We start from the raw sequence: 27,736 nt of genomic DNA on the forward strand, positions 1-27,736 counted from the left end.
TACAGATGGGGGTAACAAACCCCACTGGGATGGGATGAGGGAGGGTCTCCTCCATGTGTTGCTTTCCTGGTACATGTTCCTTCTTGCTGCAGGTGAGCATGCAGAAGCTGACTACAGCGCCCCCTGCAGCTAAGGTAGGTGCAGCGTGCCCACACTCTATGTTGAGAGGAGCTCTGGGGACCACACAAAAACTGCTAAACCCTCCATCATCAGTAGAGGCATCGACATCACTGATGTGTGTCCAGTGACAGGGTGGAGAAAGCAAGAGGCCTCATGTGGGACCCCAGTCGGAGCACAGAGAGGCTTAGGGGCTGACAGGGCAGGGGGAAGAGAAGGGAGAGCATGAGGCTGTAGGAATGCAGGAAGGTACCCTGACCACCTGAATCCAGGGAGAGGGAGGAACTGTCTGTGCAGCCCCAGAAGGTAGCTCTAGGAGGGGGCCTAGGACTGAGTGGAGAGGGGGCCTAGGACTGTGCCCCAAAATCTGGGCCAAGGAGAGCTGCAGGGAGACTGTGAACTGTGACCCCATGGAAGGGTTTGGAGGATCAGCACAGCTCAGCTTGGGCTGTTTCCCCACTTCAATAAATTAAGTGCCAGGAGGGAGGGCGGCAGACAAGATTCTTTGGGTAAATGTGATATATTTCATTAGATTAACTACACAGTTGGAAAAATTGTTCTTTGTAGGGTTTCAGGCACAAACACCCTTCTTCAGGTATTGGAGAGAGTCTGCTGTGGGTTTGGGTGCTCTCCCGGGTAGATTAGAAGCCAATATGAAAAAATGCAGGTCTGTGAAAATGCTAATGCAGAGAGGCTCTGGGACAGGTCTCCCTCTACCTGGGAAGCAACCAGTCTGAGGGCAAGCCCCTCTTCTCCCCTGCCTCATAGATTTGGCTGTTTAGGCCTTGCCATTGAGGTTATCTTCATGGGAAACTGTGGTCACACACATACCTAATCGCTGTAGCCTGACAACATGGGGGTTCTGTATATAGGGAACAGGATGAAGAACTTATGTAAGACATAGGATCCTGTCTGGGAGGCCATGTCTGTAATTAGGTTGGTGCTGGGGAGGGCACAGAAAGCATGTCTGAAGGAGAGATTCTGGGGTATGAGTCGGAGAAAGTTGGGGTGCATCTTCTAGCAGAATCATTCAGTGGCAAGGGGAAGGGGAGACAGTTTGATTTTAATGCCTGTCTCATGGAATGTTTGTCTGTTGTTTTGAAGCCTCCCAAAGCTGGCATCTAAGGGATATTCTCACGGAATTCACTGCCCTGCCAACCAGTTCCCTCCACACCCATGAGCAGTCAGACACTCAAGGATCTGTGGGGCTGACAGGCCTCTTCTCACCTGCTACTCCTAACTGCACCCTCCCCTCAACTTGGGCTGGACAATCTGCAGCAGAGCAGACCTGACATGGACTCTGAGCATCCTCCTCCAACAACACATCTCAGCTTGTTCTGGAAATGTCCTCTTGTCCTCTCAGTCTCCAAAAATGCCAGCAAAACCAAAGGATCTGCATGTGGGGTCAGTAGGTACAGTATGGATATTTGGGTCTTGCTGCCTGTCATGCCAGAAGCTACTCGCTAGACCTAGTGAAGTGTCGACCCAAGTACAAGGCTGCTTTCTTGCTGTGCCTGTCTGTCTGCCTCTGGTGGGAGCTGGCTGTGACCCTGAATATAGGACATGGTTTCCCCAATGTCATGGGTCTTTCTTACCTTTTCACACAAGTGTAGACACATGAGACAGAGCACCATATTCCATGTGCTGCATTTAACTGCTGTGAATAGAAGATTTGCCTTGTCTACATGAAAAAGAGCAGGTTTAGTTCAAGCACAATAAGCCACTATCTTAAAAAAGCATATCTACACTGTGAACTATACTGGTTACAAACTGATGTATCATAACTAGTCAATTTTTTTTTTATAAAACACCTTCCTTTTCCTGTTAACTCTGGGTGCATCTACACATGAAATTAATGCAATGCAATAAACTCTAGAGTAATTTGCACCAGAGTCAACTGCTGCTGAGCACAGCATCTACATGTGCGTCTGGGATAGCAGCAATTTGATGCTTCCAAATCTAATGCGCTTTTTGGAGAAATAGCATCTTTCTGATAGATTTGTGCCTGTTCTTTCAGTTAAGGTTTCTTAGGAACTGTGGCCAGAATGGCCTATGAGATTGACTCCAGACCATGTATACAATGAGCTGCTAAGTCTCAGCACAGGGCACCACCAGTGTCCAAGTTCCCTGAGATGGCAGGGAACTGTTTAGGTCAAATATACCCTACATCAAGGGAGAACATTTTCCTGACCCTTACAGGTGATAGGCTACATTTCTGAAGCACCAGATGTGATACTGATCATTGGCTTCCTGCAGACCCACCTGCGTGCTGACTGAGCAGCTCTGGCAGGCCTAGTTTACTATGAGCTACTATGATGCAGTCATTGACATGCTGAAGTTCTCAAAAGATGATGTAAAATCTCCACCTTTTGACCATGAGCTTGCAAAGTAAACAGGCTTCTGTCTAGAAATGGCACTCTTGAGTTTTTTATCTACATGATATACGTGATATACAAGAGAAGCAGTCAGAGAGAACAAGAATGTGGGAACAAGAAGAAGGTGGAAGCTAGACCACAGATTTGCTGTACCACAGCCTGAATTACAAAAGGATCCATTTTATGCTGCTGTATATTATATTGTTGTGCATCCCATGCCTGACTATATTGACATGTTCCAGGGAGACATTCAAAGCATTTGAAAACAAAATACAACATAAGTCTGCTCATACTGTCAAAGGCCTTGGTCACATCTATAAAGGCTATGTAGAGATTGCAATTCTGTTCCCTGTACTATTCCAAAATCTATTTGATGGCAAAGGTTACCTCAGTGGTACTGAGCCCCAAGCACACTGAAAGTCAGGTAAGATGTATTTAGCCAGCGTTAGGAGATGGATGAGGACTCTAGGTAAGTCTAGAGGGAACTCATTGATGATATTGAGCTCCCAATGTTCTTTTGCTTTTGGGTTGCAGAGGCATGTTTGAGGATTCCAAGGAAGTTTCAGTGAATGTCTTTGAGTATGAACAAACGTTACAGCACTTTAAGCAGTTTTAAAAGGTCATAAAAAGTGAGTGTACAGTGATGATACAGTGCTATAGCATAACCAGTTGGCCAAAACCATATAAAAATCACTCTGTATGAAACAATATTCGCTCTTCTCATCAAAGCATAATACAGACTTGGTCAGCCCAGTAGCATCCCACAGTGCATAGTTTCCCACCCCAAGGCAGCCTCTCAGTGACATACTCTAAACTCTACTGCCTTAGGGCCAGTGTACTTTATATGTGACTTGAATTTTTAAAAGCTAGGTGCAAAGGCCAGGCACTGCCATTCTTTATTTACCAGCCCACAAATATGGCTTCCGAAGCATGTTGTGAATCCTCTTCAACCACCTACTCGTCCATCCAAGTACTCACATGCACATATGCATTATTGCATGTGCTCCCATGTGTTCACATAGGCACATTGCTCCAGTAAGGCTCCAGCCCCATGGCTAGGTCCTACATAAACATACACATAAGATCTGCCTCCCATGCCCATCCCCAGTACAGCCCCAGCCCTTTTCTGGGGCAGGAAGAATTCAGTTTCTGTGTATGTTCCATGTTGCTTCCCTGTGCAGTTTCAGGCCTGCCACATGGAGACCTGTAACAGGGGGCCCATTCTGGGGCCAGCTAAATGTTGGCCCCTGCGCCTGTTTCTGGGCTAACCGCACGCCTCTCTCGTCTGCCACACCTTGTTGGAAAAATGTTTAAGATGTTATTCAGACAGTAGGCTGCCTGTTTTAAGACAGCGATGACTAGGGGTGATATTCCCAGCTCTGAGCCTTCCCCTACATTGGGGCCCATGCCTTGCAGATGGCTTCCCAAGCAGCTACGCTCACCTGTAACCCTTCTTCCTCTCTGGCTGTGGTCCCCTCTCTGGAACTTTTGGCTCCCCCCAGACACCTCCCATCTCCCTGGCTTAGCCCTTAGAGTGGCAGGCACCAATAGTGCCCTGCCACAAGACCCCTTTCTCTTTGCAGGAGTTGAGACCTTGGCCTCTTCAAGAGATGAGCAAACTGGTTCAGCAACAGTTATGCAAACTGGCATTTGTCATGTTCACCTAGGGAGGAGGGTGCATGTCGTCTTAGTCATGCTGGCACTGTGTCCGTTCTGTGGGTATAGGGAACTGGTCCCAAGTTACTGACCCTTTGCAGATTTATCATCAAATATTTACCTGCGCTCAGGAATTTTTTACCAGAGTTAAGTGTCAATCAGGAAACAGGCCAGTGTTGCAAGTGCGTGCTGGGAAACCCCTGCCAGCCCGCCCAGTGTGAGAATGACTGAGAAAAGGGGTAGCCATAAGAAATGTAAATGCTAGGTCTCTGCTACTGTCTAGCTCTGCCACTGCTAGACCCACCAGCACACCCGGTACCAGCTGTGTGTCCCCAGGGACAGCCCCAACAAATGAGCCAAACATGCCACACAGTCCTACTGTTGTCATGCACCTCCAGGAACAGCATTTTCTCCCTGGCCCCTAGAGCTGAACCAGGGTGATGGAGTCATCTCCTCTGTCCCCTCCCAGCCTGCTCAGCTAAGAGCAAAGTTTGATCTGGTCTGGTCAGAAATGACTCAGTTGAGCTGCCTCCCATGGCCCTTACTGCACTGTTTAGTAGCTCCAATTCCACGGAAATGCTTCCTGGGAAGTGGTGCCCAGTGTGAAGCCATTGCTGCCAGAGGATGATATGCAGCTGCTTTCTGATGTCTCCTTAGCATGCTCCAAGGTGGATAGCCATGTCACCTGGGCACTTGATGCATTTGTGTTACATGACTACATCCATGCCTGGGATTCATAGAGGTCCCCAGGGATCTCTGTAGCCCCTTTGTCTCCAACTGCACCTGGGTTCAGCTTGCTCTATGTGCCTTTCCAAGGCCTTGTCCACAAAAGGATGCTTGTATCACAGTGCCTTGGTTTGATGGAACCCTTGACAGCAGTGATGAAGGAAAAAAAAATCCCAAGGGCAGAAGAGTGGGACAGATGTCCCTTGATGAGCTAATTTAGAAAGAAAATATTGATTGTCATCAGGAAGTAGGAAGGAGCTTGTATTGCACCATGGGGCTGGGTTAGGGCTTATCTGATCTATCAGCCTCTTTGTTGTGTTTATCAACACAGTGGAAAGCTAATGGGCACCCTGGCAGATGGGCTCAGACCCCCAAAATCTGCACGGTTGTCTGTTGCCCTTTGATACTGACCCAGTTGCACTTTTCTGTTAAGGGGAAGCAGTAGTGACCTTAGGGTGCAAATTTTGTAAGCCTGACATGCAAAGCAAGCCCTCACTTTGCCACTGTGGCATTAGGCTGCAATCCTTACACTCTACCCAATGACACCTGAGGGAGCTGCTAGTTGCTGTCAAGGCTGGAGGCACAACTTAAAAATAAAATCTTCAGTGAGCCTTGTTGGTTCTGGGTGAAAAGCATAATATCTGCCATGCACTCTCCTTCCAGCTCCAACAGAAGGTGCATATATATGCCCTTTTCCTGCTTTCCAGGGATCTGAGTTTTCCTTGGAAGTGTTGAAAGGTCCCAAATTTTGTCACTGAGCAAGGTTATTTTCATCATTGACAAAAGTGCTTGTCAGTGCATTACAGTTAACCCCATTGGGCAGTGTGGCTGAGCGCCTCTATCTCTCTCCGTCTCTCTCTCTCTATATATATATAGAGAGAGAGAGAGAGAGCTCTGGGCATCCTTTGTGGTGGACCCCTGGCCCTTTTGACCATTCTGGTCCTGGCCCCAGCATATATATATATATATATATATATATATATATATATATATATATATATACATACACACACATACAGAGAGACAGAGAGCACAATGACATGCTGCTCCGGGGGGGAATGAGAGTCCCTGTGAGACCCTGGAACACTAGTCATGGTGTGAGTTACCCCAGCTCCCACAACCGGGTGGGTTAACCCCTAGTAGGGCCAGATGGTGGACCCAGGAGAAACAGTGGGGCTAGAGGCTCAGAGGCCTGATGTAGAGTACCCTCGACTGGTCAATGCTGGGGCCAGGACCAGAACGGTCAAAAGGGCCAGGGGTCCACCGCAAAGGATGCCCAGAGCTGGATGCCTGGGGTTCTGACTGGCCTTGGAGGTGAGGCCAGGGCCTGTGTGGCCAAAGGTCCCAGGGGCATCACGCCCAAGAGGAGAAATAGTTTCAGGGAGCTAGAGAGCCCACATGAAAGCGGGGTAGGCCGCCTGAGTGGAGGGATCTTAGAGGGGTCTGAACTGGAGGATTCTGGGGCCCAGTGTGGGGCCAGTGAGATTAACAGCTGGATGCCATCTGCGAGGCTTGGGCTGCAATGTAGGAGAGGATCGGAGCTGCAGATATCACCCCCTGGCATCAGGGCAAGAATGGGCAGCCTCCCACCTTAATTAACATCGTAATTAATTAAGAACAAGGCATGGCAGGTGAGTCAGGTGGGTGGCGTACCCAAAGGCAGGTGGGGAAACTAGCACTGTGGCTAGTCGGGGAGCCCTAGTTTGCCACAGGTAGCATCCTATGTAACTGAGCAGAGGCAGATTCAGGAGGGGGTGCAGGTGTACAGTTGCCCCACTTTCCCCTCCCCACTGATCTCTGCTCCACACAAAGCTTAAACCAACTCCTAGCAGTGGCAGCAGCATTTTTATTCAGGCAGCAGTGAGGGAGATACTTGACTTAATTGCTCATTTTAATCATCCTGATTCCTTCCAATTTTTCATTCCCTTGGTGTTAACAACCCTCTCTCCTTTTTTAATAGTCTTGATGTTACACTAATCAAGCAGTTCTTCTGCAGTTCTGCTGTCTATTAATGGCTCCAGGTAATGTAGCTCCTAGTTCTAGCCCTGCAGCCTGTTTTTAACTCTAGCTAAAAGCATTACCTTGCGTATGGAGATGTTAACTCAGATGAACATTAACTCAAGTGTGGAAATAACTTTCAGTGGAGCACTGGATGCACTACCAAGATGCTCAAGAAGGCTTGATTTTGTTTTATGACTCTGAAAGAGATGTACATTCAATTCTGATGACTACAGGACTAAAGAAAAGACATTTGATTATTTTGCCTAGTTTGTTATGATTTTCAATACATAATATATGATGTGGCAAAGCAATATACGATCCAATAAAGTTACATTTGGTTTAGCTTAAATCGTAAATGGAATAATAAAGCCCTAGGCCCCTAGAAAAATATACTATTTGGTTTCTTTTTACCTGGAGAAGACTGTGTTGTATGCTATACCGCATCACACCAACTGCACCCCCTGCCCCTTTTCAGACTCCTAGATCTGCCCACATATCTAAGCAACCTTGTTTTAGGATATATCCTGCTCCCCTTATTTGAGGACAAAATTAGAAGAGGCACCACAAAAATTATCAACCTCAAGACAGCTCAGTAGGCACACTGCAAACCCCTCGTGTGTCACCGCATGAGTTGAAACATGAAATCTCAGAAATACAGAGCCTCCCTAGTCTGTGGCAACCAGGAAATGACAGAACTTTGATGGACAAACTAGCTTCACCTGAAAGACCAGAAAGACAAATAGCTTGGGCTGCTGAGAACTACAGTACAGAGTTGAGGAAGACCAGAATGCCTGCTGAAGGTCAGATAAGAGAACATGGTGAAGGACACATTTTTTATGGGAAAGGCAAAGCTGGATTTAGGAGGTAGGACTTACCAGCAAAAATTGCATTCAGCTACTTCATAGGATGAGCAAAACTCTCGTGACATGCAGACTTCCTCTAGACCTCATACTTCAGTGTCTATGCCCCATCATATGAGATGATACTGATAAAGACACTCTTCACTGGTGAGCTAAAAAGGACTATTCTCCAAAGACAGGATAAAAAGGCATATTTATGGGTGACATGAAATGCTAGGGGTTGGGAAAGGTCATGTCACCTGGAAAAAATATGACTGGAAAAGAAAGATTTAGCAAGGGGAAGAGCAGTGGCCGCCTCCTGCTCTGTCCACAGAACATAATCAGACCTGGACATAGCCATGGGCGAACCAGGTGGGCCTGGAGAAAAAGGTGCAAAAATGAAAAAAAAACCTACAGGTGCAAAAAGAAGTTTTAGTATTGCACATATAGAGGACTGGCAATGTTATCAATTGAAAACTAATTATTTAAAGACATCAATACCACAGATGTGATAAAGACTTTTGCAATGAGTCTGATTATTATCACCCCTTGCAAACTGGGTCCCAATACTAAAAATTTGCCTAAGGCTGCCAGGAGTCTAGGTAGGGCACTGAACATATCATCATCGCAACAACTCTGCTCCATCTGACAGATATATACACGAGCCTGTGGATGTGGCCGAAGTGCAAATACTAGTCACCAACTCAAAATTGCTGTGTACAGGCTGTGCTGAGGACTGCAGGAAGAAGTCCCCCCAAAAACTTTTTTGAGCATGTGAAAATAGTGATTGCACAGAAAAATAGGCACCTCTCTGTCCCAATTTTCAGGGTGCTGCTCCAAGTCCAGAAGGCACTACATGCTCTTCAAAGAAACCTTTAGAGTAGAGGATTGTGATTAGCTTCCTTTAGAGTAGAGGATTGTAACTAGTGCTTCCCTGCTTAATCCTGTTCTCACAAATAACTTCATCCTTTCTAATTAAACTGCTAAAATTCAGTCTGAGGCAGATACCAAGGCTGAAAAATGTCAGCCTAGATGAAAACAAGTTGACACCATTACAAGCCATTGGAAACAGGAGCCTCATGAGCAACACAGGGTGCTGTGGTGTTGCTCTTGGCTCTGTGATAGCAGAATAACTGCTGCCAAACTTCACCCACTTCCTTTTCCTTGTCCATCCTACTGCATCACTGCTGAAAAATAAAAGGGTCTGCTGCACCCTCTGCCAGATATAATTCATGTAATAGACCTCACGCACTCACCTGACTATTTCCGACCACCATTATGATCGAATCACAGAGAAGTAGGGCTGGAAGGGATCTCCAGAGGTCACCTAGTCCAACCTCCTCCCTGAGCCACAGTGATACCTATCCATACCACCCAACACAAATCCAGCTATTTGGAGCCTTGAAACCAGTAATGGTGGGGGTTTTGTGGGTAAATATTGCCTTAGTTCTGTCCACCACCCCCAGTCAGAGACCTGACACAGCCTTTATTTACCTTCAGGCTTAAAGGCAAAGCTCCTGATGCAGAGACTATATCAGACCAGAGCAGACTGGTGTCTTGTCAGAAAAAGGGAGGAAGAAAGAACCAGCAAGGCTGAGGTGTGCATCCACCTCCCAGCCTGCACCCCCAAGAATGGGAACCCCAGCCACCTTGGCCTGCCTGCTCCTTCTCCTGCATCTCACAGCTGGGATCTCTCTAAAGCCGTAAGCCCTGTCCATGTCTGCCCGTCTGTCTGTCTGTTCATGTGGTGGTGGTTGGAGGAATATGTGGAGGCAGTACAGACGGCCCAGGGGTGGCTGCTCAGGAGTCAGTAACACCCTGTCCTGAGAACGCAGTCCCTGGTGCTGAACCGGCTTCAGCTCCTGCTCAGTCCTGGAAGCAGAGGGAAGGCTCCAGGGAAAGGCTGGGTTTGGGACTTAGGAGGCCTGGGTTCAGTTCCCAGCTCTTTTTGTTGGAAGATCATTGTTTGTGCGCATTTTGCTGGAAGAAAGTTAGAGAATAGATGTTAACATAATACTGACATTACAGAATCCAGGATTACATGATAACATTGTACAGTTAAAATGGCTCAGGGTTTTGAGTCTTGGGGCCTTGGCTTACTTTGTCCCATGGCAATAACTAACATTAAACATCTTTATCAATTTTCCCACCAGATAAAGAAAATGGAGAAGCATCTCAGCCATTTAAAATGTAGAGAATTCAGTCATCCCTTTAGCTGCACAGAGTCTGTACAGTGAAATCACCCTGTCTGACATGCTTCTCCTCCATAGTACATATAGTGAGGGCTGCTCCTTCTGGAAAGAAGAGAAGGTTTTTAAAGTGATACCAAGCTCCTGGTCCTACTTCCTATATGACAAACATGCATGCAAGGGGGAGAGGAAAGAAGAGAAACAGTAGAAAATGCAGTGGTGCCAGGTGCCCTGCTGGTGCTCACTTGCCTTCTTGCTTTTGGAGAACAGTGAGCTGTACCGTCATGGCCTGGCAAACTGGTATCAGCACTGAGGAGGGGGGCACCTGGTACCTCTTCTGTGAAGAACCCAGGCATTCAAGAGAGCTAGAAAATACCCAGCCTCTTCCCTCTGCGCTGCACAGTGGGTCTCTGCTCACTTTTCAGCTACCAGCTGGTCTCTGTTCCAGCATGCTAAGTAAGCAAAAGTGTTGAGCACTAGTTGCAGTGGGGTAGGAGGGGTGAAGGAAAGGGGATCTTGCAGCCTATGTTGAGCCTCACTCAACATTGTAGTGCAATGTCTTCAGCCGCAGAAGATAGGCGCCAGGTCGAAAGAACGCTGTGCTTTCCTCTCTCCCAGGTATTACGTGGTGGTAATACCAGCTGAGCTCTACCACCTGCACAAAGGGATGTTGTGGGTCCATTTGGCCAACCTCAATGAAACCGTCTTGGTGACTCTCCAGCTGGAAAGAGAGAGACCATCCAGCAACATCATCCTGTTGGAGAAGAAGGTCAAGGAGCCCAATCTGACTGAGAATGCGCTCTCTTCGGTGAGTCACAGACCCAGGGCTGCACAGCCCAGGTTCAGGAATTGGGAAAAGCTAGAGTCTTTCCCCCTGGGTCTCCAGCTTTACCCCAGATTCAGCCTAGGGGACTGGAGGGCTCAGAAAATGGGAAGAAACAGCATCGGGGATTAGGCATCCAGCCAACATTTCTTGTCTCCCAGCAGAGCAATTCCCAATGCCTAGGTCAGCCCATAGCAGCTTTGTGAGGAGTTTCCCATGATAACATGCAGGCCTGAACACTCAGTGACTCGACACAGAGTTGGCAGGGAATGGAAAAGAGTGCAGCCTCCTTGTCCTCAGTTGTACATCTGTTCCTTGCCTGCATGGCTGGCCCCTGGCTCCAGATCCAGCTCTGATATTTAATGGGAACGTTTTCCTTCACCTCAGAAATATGAGATTCCCCAGAGCCCAGCATCCCCGGCCTCTGGGACAGCTAAAGTGGCAGCAGCTCCACACTCAAGGACACAACTGCTCTGGGGCTGGGTTGCTGTCCCATCCAGACAGACCACATCCAATGTCCAGTCCCACTCCCTGGAATCAGGGACATGTTCCACATTGTGGGGTCAGGCTTAAGTGAGCAACACCCCCCTTTATCCCATGCCCTAGGCCATGCTTTGGCCTTCAGCTCCCTACTGCTGTCATTAGAGCTGCTGACTCTGACCTCTCCAGCGGCCTGCATGCCTTGTAACCTGTGGCTTAGCAAAGGCTAGCACAGGGACCCTCAGGCACCCCTGCCAGCCCCTTCTGTGAAAGCCAGGCTGCATCACAACCATCACATAGCTGCTTCCCTATGGGCAGGTGCCAGCCCCAACCACCAGGTGGAAGGAAGTTGCACACCTGAATGTGTCAATCGAAGGAGATTCCCTGAAGTTCTCGGAGCGGAAGAAAGTGCTCCTAATAGCACTGGAGCCTGGGACCTTTGTACAGACAGACAAACCCATCTACAAGCCTGGACAGACATGTGAGCAGTCAGGAGCTGCTGGGGAGAGCTCGTGGGTTCTGTGCCCTGCAGATGGGCTCCTTGGCTCCGTGGGCTGGTTCCTCTGGGAGGACCAGAGAGGGATAGCGGGGCTCTCACTTCTACCCCAGTGCCTCAACATAACCCCAATAGGAGAGGGGCCCAGTGTTTTCTCCCCTGACACCCTGTGGTACCTGCACGAACTGAAGTGCAGAGTTCAGCTCAGTCCTTAGTGATGGGAGAGGCCTGGCAGGGGGTTGTGATCAGTCTCGTCTCCGGCATCCTCAGGAGGGAAACCAAGGCTGGCTGGGCCCCAGAGACTAAGCTCCACTTTCCCCCAGGACAGGGCCATGTTGTTTTTGCAGAGGACAGCGCGGGGAAGCCTGTACCACTCTCCCCCAGGCAGTGCCCACTCTCACAAGAAGAGAGACCATTCATGCCTGTCCCCAACCCCACTGGAAATTCAGTCAGACAAATGAATCTAGGCCTGACCTGTGTCTGCATTTGCTCTTTTCCAGTGAATTTGCGAATCGTCAGTTTGGATAAAGACTTTGTTCCCAGTAACAGGAAGGTGAGAACCAGGGCAGTGTGGTGAGGGAGGGCACCATAAGGTCAGAGGAGAGGATAAAAGAGGGCTAGGGGACAGACCACCATGTCACTAGGGTCACGCTGGATTCCAGCCCCTGTCCAATTGCAGCCTCTTCTGGGTGTATCTCTCCCAGTCTCACAAGAAGGTGATGTCCTAGATATGGGTGGTGGAGAAGTAGGGAGAGATTATCAAACCAGTTGCCACTTTCTAGCAGGGCCCAGAATATGGTCCAGGGAAGTAGCTTGGACATGTCACCATACATTTAATGTCACAGGCAGAAACAGAAGTATTTAACCCTATGTAACTGTAACACTGCCACTTCCTTTATCTTCTTCTGGAGATTTTGGGCTCTAGAAAGCAAGCATTATCTTACATGAGTTGCTCTTCTGTATTTATGTATAAGCCCTTCCTGAGGTCAACATTTAAGGGAAAACACAGGATGCAGATCAACACTGAGTTTCGTATGTGGTGGGAGAAACCTCCCTAAGGTCCGTTGTCTAGCTGTAATTTGATTGACAGACAACGCGGGTAAAGAAAGACAGCTGTTTATTTGCTCGAGCAAAGACCATAAAGCCAGCAAAAGGCAAAATGCCCCCCCCCCTCCCCCCCCCCAAGGGTGAGGCGATCTTTTATACTTTTTATAACAAAGCAAGACTATATGGTTAACAAAAAGCAATACTTGGGGCGGTGTTTTATAAATCTTTGTAACAGCATATTTCTATTAAGCTGAACTAGCACTTTTAAAAGCTAAAAGTTAAGTAACAGTAACATTATAATATGTTAGCAAAACCTTACACAGTAGAAGATACTTCTCAAGGACACAGCTAGTATACCCAAAAAAATGGTTTCTCTGTCTTATCTTACTTCTTGCTGTAGCTGATTTTTTTTTTTAGCACACAGACACAGATTCACTTTTTAACTCAGAAAATGCTTGGTACAGTTAAAATGATTACATGACACAAGCAAAGGCCTAGCTATCATTCTGCCTTGTGGTCAGCTGCATTGCTAGGCCACAGGTCATGCCTTGTATTCAGCTGTAAAGCTAATACTTCTTAATAATCCAAATTATTGTAAACCTAACAGTATGCTATCAGAAAACTATTCTATTTCAGGGTAATAACAAACCTGCGCACTACAGTATCTGCATGTGAAGAACAAAGATGTAGTCTTTTTTGTTTACCTCCTTTTCTTCTTCCTCTGCTCCTCCTTGAGAGGATCTACATGAGACATTTACTGTGCAGTAGACTAATTAGCTGCATAGTAAATGTCTCAGCATCTATATGTGCACCCCAATTAGGCTGGACAAACTAATTTTACTCCAGCCTAAAAAACTCCACAGCAGCTCATGTGTAGATGCTGTGCCAGCTGAGTGGGACATGAGGATGCTTCAGTGCAGGGGCTGCCTCCTGACTAGTCCCACACTGAAGTACCCTTGTGCCCCAGCCAGCCCCTCCACAGCACGTTGAGTCAAGGGAAGCAGCCCTGGGCTGGCAGGCTGACCCCCTGCAGGGGCCCTGCAGGCTGGGTGCTCTGACCTGGCTTGGTGTGCTGCAGTCCCAACCACATGTCCCCAGTGAGTCTGCTTGATTCTTGCCTCTGTGTGCCAAATATTAAATGTTAACCTCCATGTTAGGTCCTCCTTTGTCTTTGACAAGGTGTTCTTTGCTTGGGTGAATACTTCTGTTCAGCTTCAGAGAGCCCATTCTACAGAGCTGTGTGCTGATACCCACACCTCACATGCTTACCTCCCACCCAGCCCATGGTAGAAGTTACCCCATTCAATCCCAGTGTATAATCTCATATAACAAGGTGGGGAAACTGAGTCATGTACCTGAGTCATAGAAATAATACAAGATCATCCCACATTCTTCTTAAAGACCCAGCTCAGTGGGATATCTTGGCCACTGCAGGCTCCGAGCAGTTGTTTCTTTCAGTTCAGATGGTCGTTTAAGTTACAAGTTTGGGAAATTCCCAAGCAAAACATCGCTAACTTGTAGATAAGGCAGCAGGGAAAGCCAAAATCTCAACACCACCACCTCAACACCAAGCAAGACCAGAACTTTCTTGTCAACACATATGGTGTTAGCAATTTGCAAATGTGTAGCTAATGTAATTTGGACAGCACAACCAGGGCCACAATTCCTTTATGTCCAAGTCTATTGAAAAGCAAACAGGCAAGTCCAGAAGTTCACGGTGAAAATTGTGTCACTCTGCCTTAACTCTAACCTTAACTAACCCTGTTTCAACCCCTCAAGCCAAATAAAGAATTCAACCTGGTTGGGCTAACAGAAACTTGGTGGGATCCTACCCATGACTGGCCAGTGGACATTGAGGGCTACAGGCTGTACAGACAGGACACAGTGGGAAAAAAAGGTGGGGGCATTGCTCTCTATGTTAAGGAGCAATATACAACTTCCGTAGTTAAATTGGACCAGGAAGAAGGGCAAATTGAAGTACTGTGGGTCACGTTACAGGGGGTCAGGGTGAAAGGGACTTGGTAGTCTCTACTACAGACCCCCACATCAGGGGGACAAGTAAGACCTAGAATCCTCAAGACAGCTCTCAGAGGTGGTGAGTTCAAAGGACCTGATCGTCATGGGTGACTTTAAGTTCCCAGACATCTGCTGGGAGAAACAGGCAGCCAGGTCTGCCTGTTCCCGAAAGTTTCTAACCTCCTTACAGGACCTTCACCTATTGCAGGAGGTATGTGTTCCCACTAGGGGAAATGCCTTACTAGACTTGGTACTGGCCACAGGGGATGACTTGGTGGAGGATCTGCAGGTGCAAGGTAATCTAGGGGATAGTGACCACCTATTGATAGGGTTCACTATCTGGAGAAAGGTGGGGAAGATAACAAGTAGAGCGGAAGTGCTAGACTTCAGGAAGGCCAACTTCAACAAGCTCAGGAGATTTGTTAGGGAGGGACTGACTGGTGAAAGCCTTGGAGAGATGGGAGTCCATGAAGGGTAGGCGTTTCTCAAGGCACTAATCCTGCAGGCACAGAAAAGGACCATCCCAGTACACATAAAAGGGGGCAAAAAAGCTAAGAAACCCTCTTGGTGGAGCAGGGAAATCCAGGAGAGCCTGGAGGGGAAAAATGAGGCCTACAGGCTGTGGAAGGAGGGGGTTGCTACCAAGGAGGAGTATACCTGCTTGGCTCAAGCTTGCAGGGAAACAATGAGGAGAGCCAAAGCCAAAATGGAGCTTAGGCTGGCAGCAAAAGTTAAGGATAACAAAAAGTCATTCTTTAAGTACATAGGAAGCAAAAAGAAGGTGCAGGGTAACTTAGGGTCCCTTCAGGATGAACTAGGGCAACTGGTAACAGATAGGATGGCCAAAGCGGAGCTGCTAAATGATTTCTTTGCATCCGTGTTCCTGGACACAAATACAAATATGCATCCCATTGGGACTTTAGGTAAGCCCGGTATAGATACCAACCCACCAACTGTTTGTGCTGACTTAGTAAAGGGGCACCTGGAGGGGTTGAATGTATTTAAGTCAACAGGCCCTGATGATCTCCATCCTAGGGTACTTAGGGAATTAGCTGGAGTCATAGCAGAACCACTGCCACAACTGTTTGAGCACTTGTGGCGCTCAGGACAGGTCCTGGAGGATTGGAAAAGGGCCAATGTGGTCCCTATTCTCAAAGGGAGAAAGGAGAAACCAGGTAACTACAGGCGGGTTAGGCTCATCTCTATCTGTGGCAAGACCTTTGAGAAAATTGTTAGGGATCGCATTTGGGGGTGACCAGCAGGTAAAATAATGCTAAGGGGCAATCAGCTTGGGTTCATAGCAGGCAGATCCTGCCTGACTAACCTGGTTTCATTTTACGACTGGGTCACAAAATGCTTGGATGAAGGAATAGAGGTAGATGTTATTTACTTAGATTTTAAAAAGGCCTTTGACACAGTGTCACACCCAATTCTTATAAATAAACTAAACAGTTGCAATGTAGATTATTACACAGTCTGGTGGGTAGAAAATTGGCTTATGGGCCGCACCCAGAGAGTGATGGTGGACGGGTCGGTTTCTACCTGGAGAAATGTAGGCAGCGGAGTCCCCCAAGGCTCTGTCCTGGGACTGGGACTGTTCAATATCTTCATTAGTGACTTGGACAAGGGAGTAGAAAGCACCCTGTCCAAGCTGATTTGGACAGGCTGGGGAAATGGGCCAAACAGAATAGGATGCAGTTTAACAAGGATAAGTGTCATGTGTTAAACCTGGGGAGGAAGAATCATCAACACTCCTATAGCCTAGCAGGTACTAGCACAACTGCGGGAAGGGATCTCAGAATAGTAGTCGACTCCAAAATCAACATGAGTCACCAGTGTGATGAGGTAATAAGTAAAGCTAACTGCACCCTTTCTTGCATAAGTACGTGCATCAAAAACAGGTCTAGAGAGGTGATACTTCCTCTCTATGCAGCATTGGTCAGGCCACGGCTGAAGTACTGTGTCCAGTTTTGGGCACCGCACTTCAAGAGGGATGTGGATGGCCTGGAGAGGGTTCAGAGAAGAGCCACCCATCTGGGTTAAGGCCTACAGAAAAAACCCTAAGTGGACCCATTGGGAGACCTGAACCTCTTCAGCCTCTGCAAGAGGAGGCTGAGAGATGATCTCGTGGCCACCTAAAAACTCATTGTGGGGGCCAGCAAGAAATAGGGGACACAGCGTTTACCAGGGTGCCTGTCGGTGTAACTAGAAATAATGGCCACAAACTGGAAGAGAGAAAATTCAGATTGGACATCACAAGAAAATTCTTTACAGAGAGGGTTGCCAAAAGAGAGTGCAGAGGAGAGCCATGCGCATGATCAGAGGTCAGGAAAACAGACCTTATGATGAGAGGCTGAGAGCCATGGGACTCTTCAGCCTGGAAAAGTGCAGGCTCAGGGGTGATCTACTGGCCACCTATAAGTTTATCAGGGGTATTCATCAGGATCTGGGGAATGTCTGTTCACCAGAGCGCCCCAAGGGATGACAAGATCAAACGGTCACAAACTCCACCGTGACCAGTTCAGGCTGGACATAAGGAAGAACTTCTTTACTGTCCGAGCCCCCAAGGTTTGGAATAGACTGCCGCCAGAGGTGGTTCAAGCACCCACCTTGAACACCTTCAAGGCACATTTGGATGCTTATCTTGCTGGGATCCCTGCTGACTTCCTGCCCCTGGCGCAGGGGGCTGGACTTGAAGATCCTTCGGGGTCCCTTCCAGCCTGAATGTCTATGAAATCTATGAAATATTGAATACACTTTCAAAGGAAGTGGTGATGTCCCCTTCCTTGGAGGTATTTAAAAGGAGATTGGACAGACACCTGGCTGGGGTCATCTGACCCCAGCATTCATTCCTGCCCAAGGCAGGGGGTTGGACTTGATGATCTAATTAATAAGTCCCTTCCGACCCTAACATCTATGAAACTATGAAGACCCGGAAAAAACGCCCCTTGTATCTTCACCATAGGATTGCAGCATGGGATGAGTGCCGTACTGAGACGGGCCGTGTTTGTTCTGTGCTTCCTTCCACTAAGCCAGAAGGAGCGTAGCTGCATGAGGGTGGTGCTGGGCACTCACCATCCAGCTGTGCTCCATGAGGGCGAGACATCCAGCTTTGCTGTGCCAGCTCTGACTTGCCTGCCATCTTGCCTTCATGTCACTGCTCTCTCAGTCACCCTCACTGCTTGCCACGGTTCCTCCCCCATTCTCTTGTAAACACCCAAGCCCGATGAGGTCCCAGGCAGACCCCTGGGCAGCTAGCAGTTCCCCTCCCTCTAACGAGCTGTCTTATGTCTGTTTGTTTTGCAGGTGCCCCTGGTGACCCTGCAGGTCAGTCTATCCCTCTCCGGCCTGGCTCTCTGGAAAGCAGCAAGGGGGTATTCAGTCTTGGGAGCTTAGAGTATCTGGGCTCTCACCACAACATCCCGCCAAGCCAGCCCCTCTGCCCTATTCGGGGAAGGGTAAAGGGTCCCAGAACAGCGGGCACATCTGGAATCAGCCTCATGGGTTGTTAATCTGTACAGTCTGGGGCTTTATCTGATTTGGATGCAAGCGGGTTTGGCCCTGCTTGCGCCCCTACCTGGGCCACTCATCCTGAGTATTTCCAGCCCTTGTACTCCAGGTCAGCCACCACCTTGAGCAGGCCAGTGTTGCAAGCAGCAGGATGGGGGACTTGGGTGAGCAGCGTGGAGAATGGCATGGACGAGGGTAGGAGGATCCCTGATAGTGCCAAGAGAGGGGAGACAGGAAGATTGGGAAAGTTTCATGGGCAGAGGGGGACAGTGAACACTACCCACAAAGACCTCAATTGGAGCTGGAAAATCCTCCAGGGTCCTAGTCCATCTCCAGGGTCAGGGCAGGAACATCTGCTCCATTTTGTTTCTTCAGCTTTCTCGAGGCTAGAGATGGGTCTTCCCTAGCTAGCCTGGGTTAACTATTCCCAACCTAAGCAATGGTGCTGTCTGGGCAGGGCGGGCACTTGCTGAGGTTTGATTCTCTTCAGGGTAAACAGAGAAGGCCTTGAGTGTCTTGAGTGGTGGACCCAGGCACTAGCCCCGGTACTAGGCTCACTTTGAGGGGAAACCCCAGAGCCTTTCTGTGGGTGAGAGTGGCTAACTCAAGTGTATCTGCATGTTCAGGATCCCAATGGGAACCGGATCGCTCAGTGGCGAGATGTGGCCCCCCAGCAGGGCATCGTGGACCTGTCCCTCCCTCTGTCTGCAGAGCCGGCCTTGGGGACGTACTCCATCGATGTGGAGGGCACTAAGCACTCCTTCAGCGTGGAGGAATACGGTGAGCAGGGGGACCCAGCACAGTAACAGAGGCTGTGTCTCTGGTGGAGGAGCAGCAGTACAGTCCGTAAAACTGTTGGTGGGCCATTTATCTGTGTCCCTTCAGAGGGTCTCTGGGAGCCTGATCCCAGAATTCCCCAGAGCCACCCACCACCGCCCCACAAATATCATCCCAACAGCACCGCATCCTGGCTGCGGGGGATCCAGCCTCCCAGTCCATTCAGCTTCTGTCAACACCCTCATCCTCTGGACCTGTGGGCCAGGGTCAGACGTGGCCCCCAGCTGCCTCCAACTCCAGGCTCCTCCTTGGGCCCCAGAGGCACTGCTTCCCTGCCCCCAAAACATCTCACACTCTTACAAGGCTCTAGAAACCAGCTTGCAGTGAGCTCATCACCTGCCCGCTCGGCAAGCCGCAAGGCACAGAGTAGCCAGTTCTGATCAAGGGCAGCCTGGCTGGGAGCAGTGGGCAAAGCAGGCAGATTTCCCAATGCGGGGGCCAATGTGGTATCAGTGCTACTGGGGCCCAGGGAGAACTGGTAAGAGTGGGCAAAGATTAAGGTAGACCCAGGAAGAAATGGTGAGAAGCTCCAATGCCACAGGCCTGGCACTGAAGCTCCTATGCTGGGAGCGGTGACCCCTGTATCAGTGGCTTCTTTTCTCCCCACAGTGCTGCCCAAGTTTGAAGTGACCCTTGAGTTGCCCCCTGTGGTGACAGTGCTGAAGGAGACGTTAGAAGTGCGAGTGTGTGGCCGGTAGGTACAAAATCAGCCACATCAGGGAGGTTTGAGGTCGGGCGTGGGTGTCTGCCCAGGCCCAACACCCCTGCAATACCACTCACCCCAGAAAGGTAGAACTGTCTCTTGCACGCATGAAAGTATAACTTCTAGCTCAGAGACAGGGTTTCTGCAAGGGCCCATCGTGTTGAAAAACATGCCCAAATGATGTTAGGCTCCTCAGCAGCTTCCCTGCTTCAGGCAGCTGCTGCTTCCAGCCAGGATTTGAAAGGGATTTGCCTGCCCAGGGGATAGTCAGGCCCAGGTGCCATCCTCTGGTTTGTTCCACCCAGTAATGGGGTACTACAACGGGATGCTTGCCCCGTCAGACATGAGCTATGGTCCACGATTGCTATTTTTACTACTACCGCCAAGCAGCTCCATCATTACACTGAAACTAAACTGACCATGGACATCTCAGCTTCTAGTTACAATAATGTTCACCAGAGGTTCAACATTTCTGGGTTTGGCTTTGCTCTCAGAGCCTCAAGCAAGGAACCCATCCCTGTGTCCTTGCTCCTGAGAGACTGCCTCCATTCAGGTGGCAGTGGCATCCTACACTGTAGCTGCAGCTGCTTCATAAGGCCCCAAAGTAAATGTACATTTCATCCATGAGACCTCTGGCTTCTAAAGGGGTCAGATAAGTGTTGGGCCAAAACAGCACCGCATCCTGGCTGCGGGGGATCCAGCCTCCCAGTCCATTCAGCTTCTGTCAACACCCTCATCCTCTGGACCTGTGGGCCAGGGTCAGATGTGGCCCCCAGCTGCCTCCAACTCCAGGCTCCTCCTTGGGCCCCAGAGGCACTGCTTCCCTGCCCCCAAAACATCTCACACTCTTACAAGGCTCTAGAAACCAGCTTGCAGTGAGCTCATCACCATGCTCATCACCTGTCATCACCGTGCTCCCCTCAGAGCCAATGCACACTCTCTTGGGACCCCCAAGCACCACACAACTTCACACTCACTTGACAGCCTAGATATGCTGTCTCAAGATACCCCCACCTTCCTGTGCCCTTCAGGGCCAAGGTCTCCTGCCCTTGTGCCCTTTCCAGCTGCTCTCCAGGGCTGGCTGATGTGGAGATGTTCTGTGCTGGACTAAGCAGCAGCTTCTTCCTCAGGCCACAAGCCCTGGCCTAAAGGGGCTGCTCTGCCATGTCACCCTCCATTGTCCCCCTGCTCCTCACAGACCCCATTTCAGCTCAGTCTCCTGCCCACTCTGCAAGCCCCAAGGCACAGGGTAGCCAGTTCTGTCCAAGGGCAGCCTGGCTGGGAGCAGTGGGCAGGGAGCTGTGACCCCTGTATCAGTGGCTTCTTTTCTCCCCACAGTGCTGCCCAAGTTTGAAGTGACCCTTGAGTTGCCCCCTGTGGTGACAGTGCTGAAGGAGACATTAGAAGTGCGAGTGTGTGGCCGGTAGGTACAAAATCAGCCACATCAGGGAGGTTTGAGGTCGGGCGTGGGTGTCTGCCCAGGCCCAACACCCCTGCAATACCACTCACCCCAGAAAGGCAGAGTGGGCAAGCATCACTCTTCCTCTCTTGTTGACCTCTTAACTCTACTACGCAGATACACCTACGGGAGGCCTGTCCAGGGGACTGTCAAGATCAGCGTGTGTCGAAAAGCCTGGCCTTTCCGGTTTAGTCATAATGAACTCCAACCATTGTGCATGGAGTTTACTGGCCAGGTGAGTGCAACTGGGAAGGAGAGAAACGCCTGTGGGATATTTCTGCTCGGCTGAACTGAAGGGGCATTGTGACTTGCATTGATGACAATGCTAATGATGCATATCAGGGCCATCCAATTTCTTCAGCCCTGAACACCAGATCCAAACCACGGGCTTCTCACGAACCACCTCCAGGGGGGAGCTGGTGGCTTGTCAGAGCACTGCTGTAGCCACTACATTAGCATGGCTCTGGAACCCAGGGAGTGAACATGAACGATGGTCCTCCCTGCTTTTTACCCCAGCACTGATTCGAGTCACCAGTAGGCACTGACAACCCAAAGTTGGGGGTGGGCAAGGGGAGATGAGGGTGAGCATCAGCAGCATTCACTTCCTGGATTCCCCAGCTCTGGTAATATAGTGGCTCCGACAGCCATGCCACCACCCCCATGGGCTACATTATAAGCCTTTGCAGACAGTTTGTGACCCACAGGCTGCCCTTTGGACAACCCTGATGTAAATTGTTCTGCGATCCATCTTCCTCCCATCATTTATAAACCCTCTGCCGACTAAGGTCCTCATTCAGCCATTCATTTGAATCTTGAGTGGCCCACACCCGGGAACCCCTAGAGTTCATCATGTACAATGGTGGGGGACGATCCAGAAGCTGTTTAACAGTGAACAGCAGCACAGTCCTGAGGAAAGGGAGATGGAAAGGTAGATTCCCACTGAAAGTGTCAGGACAAACAAGGACACAGATTGGAATTGGCTGGGGCTGCCCCCATGCTGAGGGTGAAGTGCGCCACGAGATGTCACAGAACCACATGGCCAGGTTTTCTGTCTCACCAAAGAGACTGCAGCTCCAGCACCATGCTGGGATGTCGGCAGCAGGACTAACCTCCAGAGGGGAGCATCTCCTACCACTGTTTTCAAAAGCCAGGGTTTCTTGTTGCCTCTCCAAGCAGTGCCAGGCAGAGTCCAATTTGATGTGTTAAGCTGTGACCAGTGGGACCTGGCTACGGCATTGGTAATTCTCTCCTCTAGACTGAGAAGAATGGATGCTTTTCCAAGAAGGTGTCAATGTCCCATTTTAACCCATCTTCCTTTGGATATGAAATGAACCTCCAGGCCACAGCATCACTGACAGAGGAAGGGACAGGTAGGACCAAATATATACTCTGGGGCACATCTACATACAGATACATGTGTGTACGTATTGACACATGCAAGTGTGTGCATGCTCTTGAGCATTCATCAACACATGCCTACATATGCATGCTCATACTCACATGCACTCATGGCCTCGTGTACTGGCACACCCAGCATACAGCATGTAGCAGCTAGGTAGAAGGGTCTCTTTTGCACACATGAAAGCATAACTTCTAGCTCAGAGACAGAGTTCTGCTCAAAAACATGCCCAAATGATGTCAGGTTCCTCAGCAGGTTCCCTGCTTCAGGCAGCTGCTGCTCCCAGCCAGGATCTGAAAGGGATTTGCCTGCACAGGGGATAGTCAGGCCCAGGTGCTGTCCTCTGCTGTTCCACCCAATAATGGGGTTGCTTGTTCCGTCTCAGGAGCCTAGCGGATATGAGCTATGATCCACGATTCCTGTCATTACTACTACAGCCAAGCAGCTCCATCATTATACTAAAACTAAACTGACCATGGACCTCTCAGCTTCTGATTACAATAATGTTCATCAGAGGTTCAGCATCTCTGGTTTTGGCTTTGCTCTCAGAGCCTCAGGCAAGGCACCCATCCTTGTCCTTGCTCCTGAGTGACTGCCTCCATGCATGTGGTAGTGGCATCAATACACTGTAGCTGCCGCTGCTTCATAAGGCCCCAAAGTAAATGTACATTTCATCAATGGCAGGAAAGGTTCTTTGAGTAGATGTGATATATTTTAGTAGATCAACTGAATAGTTGGAAAAACAATTCTTGGCAAGCTTTCATGGACTCAATATAGACATTGGTTTTATGACACATTGCAACCTGCCTGACATCTGATTCACCAGGTACCTGCCTGACAGCCTCTTTTCTATGTACTTTATCACTGCACTGTCTCCTTTCAGTCTTCTTTTCCCTGCTGTCTTCTCCCTTCCACTCCCTCCTCTGTTTCACCTCTCTGCCTCACCTTTTGTCTTTCTAATTCTACCTATTTACATTCTTACTGACATCCTGCCACACTTTTAGCTTCTTTCATTTCTTGGAGTCTCAGAACAGCAGAGACTCCCCATGCCTGAAGAAGGGTGACTACGCCCGAAAGCTTGCCAAGAATTTTTTTTCCAGCTACTCAGTTGGTCTAATAAGCGATATCACATCTACTCAAACAAACTTGTCTGCCTATGTCCTTAGACCAACACAGCTACAATAAAAAAACCCATCATTTCATCCATGAGATCTCTGGCTTCCAAAGGGGTCAGATAAGTGTTGGGCCAAAAATGTTAGCTATCAGGTGCTCACATCAGGGACCAAGTGGCTAAATGGTGGAAGAGAGCAGTGCAGAAGAGCTGTGGGGAACTTGAACATCTGACACTGCCTTCTTCAGGAAATAGGGCATCCAGGGCTGAGAGAGCTAGAGAGTGAGGGCTAGGGCTGCTCAGGGAAGAGTCCTAGGGTGAGGAAAGGTGCTGCACACCATGAGAAGGTGCTCTGCTGGGATATGTCAAATGGCCCGTTGGGATTATATCCCAGGGATAGGGCTTCAGTTTCTAGTCTCCAGTTTCCCAGGGAAAATGATTCTCTGCCCACATTTAGACCTCTCCAATTCTTTCCCAAATGGAGCCCTCCAATCCAGAGCTAGAGATAGGAACCCAGCTTCTGGGAGAGAAATCTGGGACAAAGCCTTCACCCGGCTCTGACTCCCAGCCCCTCCTTTACCACCAGGGGTAGAGCGCAATGTGACCAAGAGCTGCGGGATTGTGCCTGACATTGCCTCGGTGACCTTTGAGAATGCTGACACTTTGTACAAACCTGGAATCCCCTTTGTCGGCAAGGTAATGGGGTCATCAGCACCCCTCACTGCTCACCCCAAAATATCCTGCCATTATACTTCTATGCCCTCACATCATACCCCTTAGCCCTGTCCCCTTGCAGCAACTCCTCCAGTCTTGCCCTTCCTCCATGAATGCACCCTAGAGTCATACATCACCCATTTCCCTTCTGGCTTAGATGCTCCTGAAGGTGACAGATGGCTCTCCAATGAAGAATGAAAAGCTTCATCTCTTTGTTACCCATGGGGGAAGGACAGAGAACAAGACATTTGTGACAGATGAATCTGGGAGAGCCTCCTTTGAGCTGGACTCGTCCAGCTGGACTGGGACAGTTGCTCTAAGGGTAAGCGATGGGCATCCAAGGGAATCTGTCCTCCATTATCTCAACCCCCTTTTGGGCTACCCCAGCTGGCAAGTAAACCACTACCTGGCTCAGTGGCAAAGCCCAGGAGGTTCTTTGTATCAAAGAAGAGCCCTTGTGAGAGGGGAAATCCATTAGCTGCAGCAGGCAGGACAGAAGTGCAGCATTGGAAACAAAGGCTTTTAAAATAAACTATTGCTCAGGTCATGGACTCAAACAAGAGGGTGGCCCTTTATAGAGCTGGACACAAGAATCAGGGAGGTGAGGAAGTCTTGTCCCACTAGGCAGTAGAGGGAGCACCTGCTATCAAGCCTTGGTTATCATTTATTATAGACCCTGCACCTCTGCCTGGGAGTCAGGGATGCTCAGGGATGGCAGGATATTTTCTGCAGCACTCACATCATGGGGACAGGGAATAAATCACACCCAGGGGTCATCACTGCAGAACTGACCATAGGCAGGCAGAGGCTGCACCATCCTCTGGCATCAACCAGCTACAATTGGAGACAAGAGCCTGAGCTGAGTGCCTGCCTGCTTTGAGGCAGTATGATAGATCATCTGGGTCATGGGCACCCAGCTGCTGAGGGGCAGCTGCCCCATTCTAGCTGCTGGGACTGCCCTTGTCCCTCTCATGGACACAGGGTCGAGGAATTAAGGATGAACTCAACCTGCATCCTCCAAGCCTATGGCACTCTTGTCCTATGTCGCACACTTTGTTGATTCCTGAGATCCTCAGTTGTCTCTGTATTCCCCCAGGGGCAGTTCAAAGAGGTGGATCACAGTTATGTGCTTGGAAGAGTCTCTCCCCATTACATAGATGCCTACCATTTCCTGGAGCCCTTTTACTCGGAGAGCAAGAGTTTCCTGAAGATCCATGCACAAGGAGAGGTGCTGCCCTGCGACCAGACCCAACAGCTTCAAGTGGAGTACGTCATTGCCAGGAAGGCCCTGGGGGCTGAGACCAAGAGCCTGGATTTCTACTTCCTGGTGAGCCCCATCCTCGGCTTCTCTTATGCTTTTCCTTGCCGCAACATGGATTCCCAAGCCCCTGTTCATCAGCCAGTGAGACCTGAAGCCTGACGCCCTCAGTGCTTGGCAATTTGATAGGCTTACTACGAAGCATAATGGCGGTGTTCTCACTATAGAGCAAAGCTGCATTTCTTGCACTTGGCTGCATCAGTCTGTGCATTTGCCAACATCCTCGTGCTAAAACTACAGGTTGGCATCCTTGGGTTACTTATTGCAGGGCCTTCCTGTGGTCTGTTCCCTGCAAGATCTTTTGCTTAACCTAAATTACAGATTCTGCTATTCATTTGAACTTGCACTCATTCAGAAACTGGTATGGGGCCCTTTGCCTTAGCTACACTCCTGCAGGCTTGACCAACCACTGGGAATGGTTGGGGTGGCAACAATGAGATTCAGGGCCTTCTCCTGCAATGGGACACCAGTTTCACTCCCGCCCCAACCTGTTGGTGCCCAAATGTCCTCCCCCATCATCTGTGCCTTGCCCGATGGGTAGAGAAACTGCATCCTGCCTTGGATCTGGCCCTCCCTACATCATGCCATTTGTCAGGCCTTCCATATAGGAGGAGTGACTCCTATCTCCTCCACAGGTTGTGGCCAAGGGAGCCATCATAAGGAGCCTGTGGCAAGGACTAGACTTTGGAGAGGGGGCTGGTAAGTGCTGAGGGATGGGTGTGTGCAGCAAGGGCCCTGCACCCAAGGCACTGGGGGGGGGGCTGTGGGATTAATAATTTATTTGCAGGAGGGAGCTCTGCAGTCTGTGCCAGGGCCTCACTTCTCCCATGTGTCTCCATTGGCCCAGAGCTGAAGGGCTCCTTCTCCATTGAGCTGCCTGTTGGGGCTGAGCTGGCACCCTCTGCCAAGGTGCTGGGTTATACAGCGCTGCCCAGTGGAGAGATGGCTGCCGATAGCAATGAGCTTCACATGACCAAGTGCTTCCCGAACAAGGTGAGCACAGGGCTTGGGCCAGAGCTGCTTTTAGGGGAAGCCAAGGAATTGCCCCCTGCTCTGACTGAGAACCCGGCAGAGGTTTATCACTGGTGCCTCAGCCCCTCCCTGCCTCTGTCTTGTGCCAGCCCAATGCCCCTGCACCTCCCTCTGCTCTTCCTGCACCGCAGAGTGTCTGTCAATAACTGCAGCTTTGTGAGCCATCCTATGATGATACTAAATGGACCTGAGCAGTCTCATCCCCTTCATTGCCCCACCACTGTCTCCCAAAGACCCAGTCAATTGGCTAGAGACATCTGGGGTCAAGGAGACCCTCACTGTCTGCAGATATCACATCTGCCCTTGTGGGACTGTCTCCTCATGCATTTGGGAGATGTCTCTCCTCTCGGCTCTCACCTGATGCACCTGTCCCCGCGCCCTTCTTCTGCCCTCCCCTCACACCCTGTGGTGTCTGCTGTGGTAGCTTCCTGAAGGAAATGCCAAATGCACATATCTTGTCCTCTCCCCTACCCCAGCACTGATTCCCAAGACCCCAGCCCACCAGCCAGTGAGATGTGGAGCCTGCGGCCCCGAGTGCCATAAGCTTGCCTCCATGTCTGCCCTTGCCTGGCACTGCCTCCTCCCTCCCTGGGCATGGGCAGGGCATCCTCTGTCCCTGTCAGTCCCCACCTCATACCCTCGTGCCCTCCTCAGGTGAAGCTGGCGTTCTCGCAGGACAGGGCCCTGCCAGGCTCCGAGCTCCACCTCCAGGTACAGGCCTCCCCTGGCTCTCTGTGCGCTGTCCGGGCCGTGGATCAGAGTGTGCTGCTCATGAAGCCCGAGGCTGAGCTCAGTGTTGACACGGTAAGTCCAACCCAGCTGGCGAGGAGCACTGTGGCAGAAGGCCTCCTTCTGCTGTACCATGGCAAGGATAGGGAATGGCAGAGC

The 27,736-nt window shown here is 49.8% G+C and overlaps 2 protein-coding genes across 2 annotated transcripts in view; both read left to right on the forward strand.

Moving 5' to 3' along the window:
* LOC102571220 (alpha-2-macroglobulin-like protein 1) overlaps positions 1 to 2,528 on the forward strand; it is a 39,551-nt gene extending 37,023 nt beyond the window's left edge. The window contains exons 35-36 of the mRNA XM_014603577.3: positions 93 to 134; positions 1,222 to 2,528. Coding sequence (XP_014459063.1) covers positions 93 to 133 — 41 coding nt within the window. The 3' untranslated portion in view covers position 134; positions 1,222 to 2,528. The remainder of the gene's footprint in view (positions 1 to 92; positions 135 to 1,221) is intronic.
* Positions 2,529 to 2,944: 416 nt separating this feature from the next.
* Positions 2,945 to 27,736, forward strand: part of LOC102569271 (alpha-2-macroglobulin-like protein 1) — a 43,546-nt gene continuing 18,754 nt past the window's right edge. The window contains 14 exon segments of the mRNA XM_059726256.1: positions 2,945 to 2,961; positions 10,522 to 10,711; positions 11,525 to 11,687; positions 18,046 to 18,092; positions 18,902 to 19,055; positions 19,722 to 19,806; positions 21,392 to 21,509; positions 22,530 to 22,644; positions 24,371 to 24,480; positions 24,656 to 24,820; positions 25,595 to 25,825; positions 26,452 to 26,515; positions 26,664 to 26,809; positions 27,503 to 27,652. Of these exon segments, the coding sequence (XP_059582239.1) occupies positions 2,945 to 2,961; positions 10,522 to 10,711; positions 11,525 to 11,687; positions 18,046 to 18,092; positions 18,902 to 19,055; positions 19,722 to 19,806; positions 21,392 to 21,509; positions 22,530 to 22,644; positions 24,371 to 24,480; positions 24,656 to 24,820; positions 25,595 to 25,825; positions 26,452 to 26,515; positions 26,664 to 26,809; positions 27,503 to 27,652 (1,755 nt within the window).

The sequence above is a fragment of the Alligator mississippiensis genome, chromosome 4 (genome assembly GCF_030867095.1).
Source record: "Alligator mississippiensis isolate rAllMis1 chromosome 4, rAllMis1, whole genome shotgun sequence".
Classification (NCBI taxonomy): domain Eukaryota; kingdom Metazoa; phylum Chordata; order Crocodylia; family Alligatoridae; genus Alligator; species Alligator mississippiensis.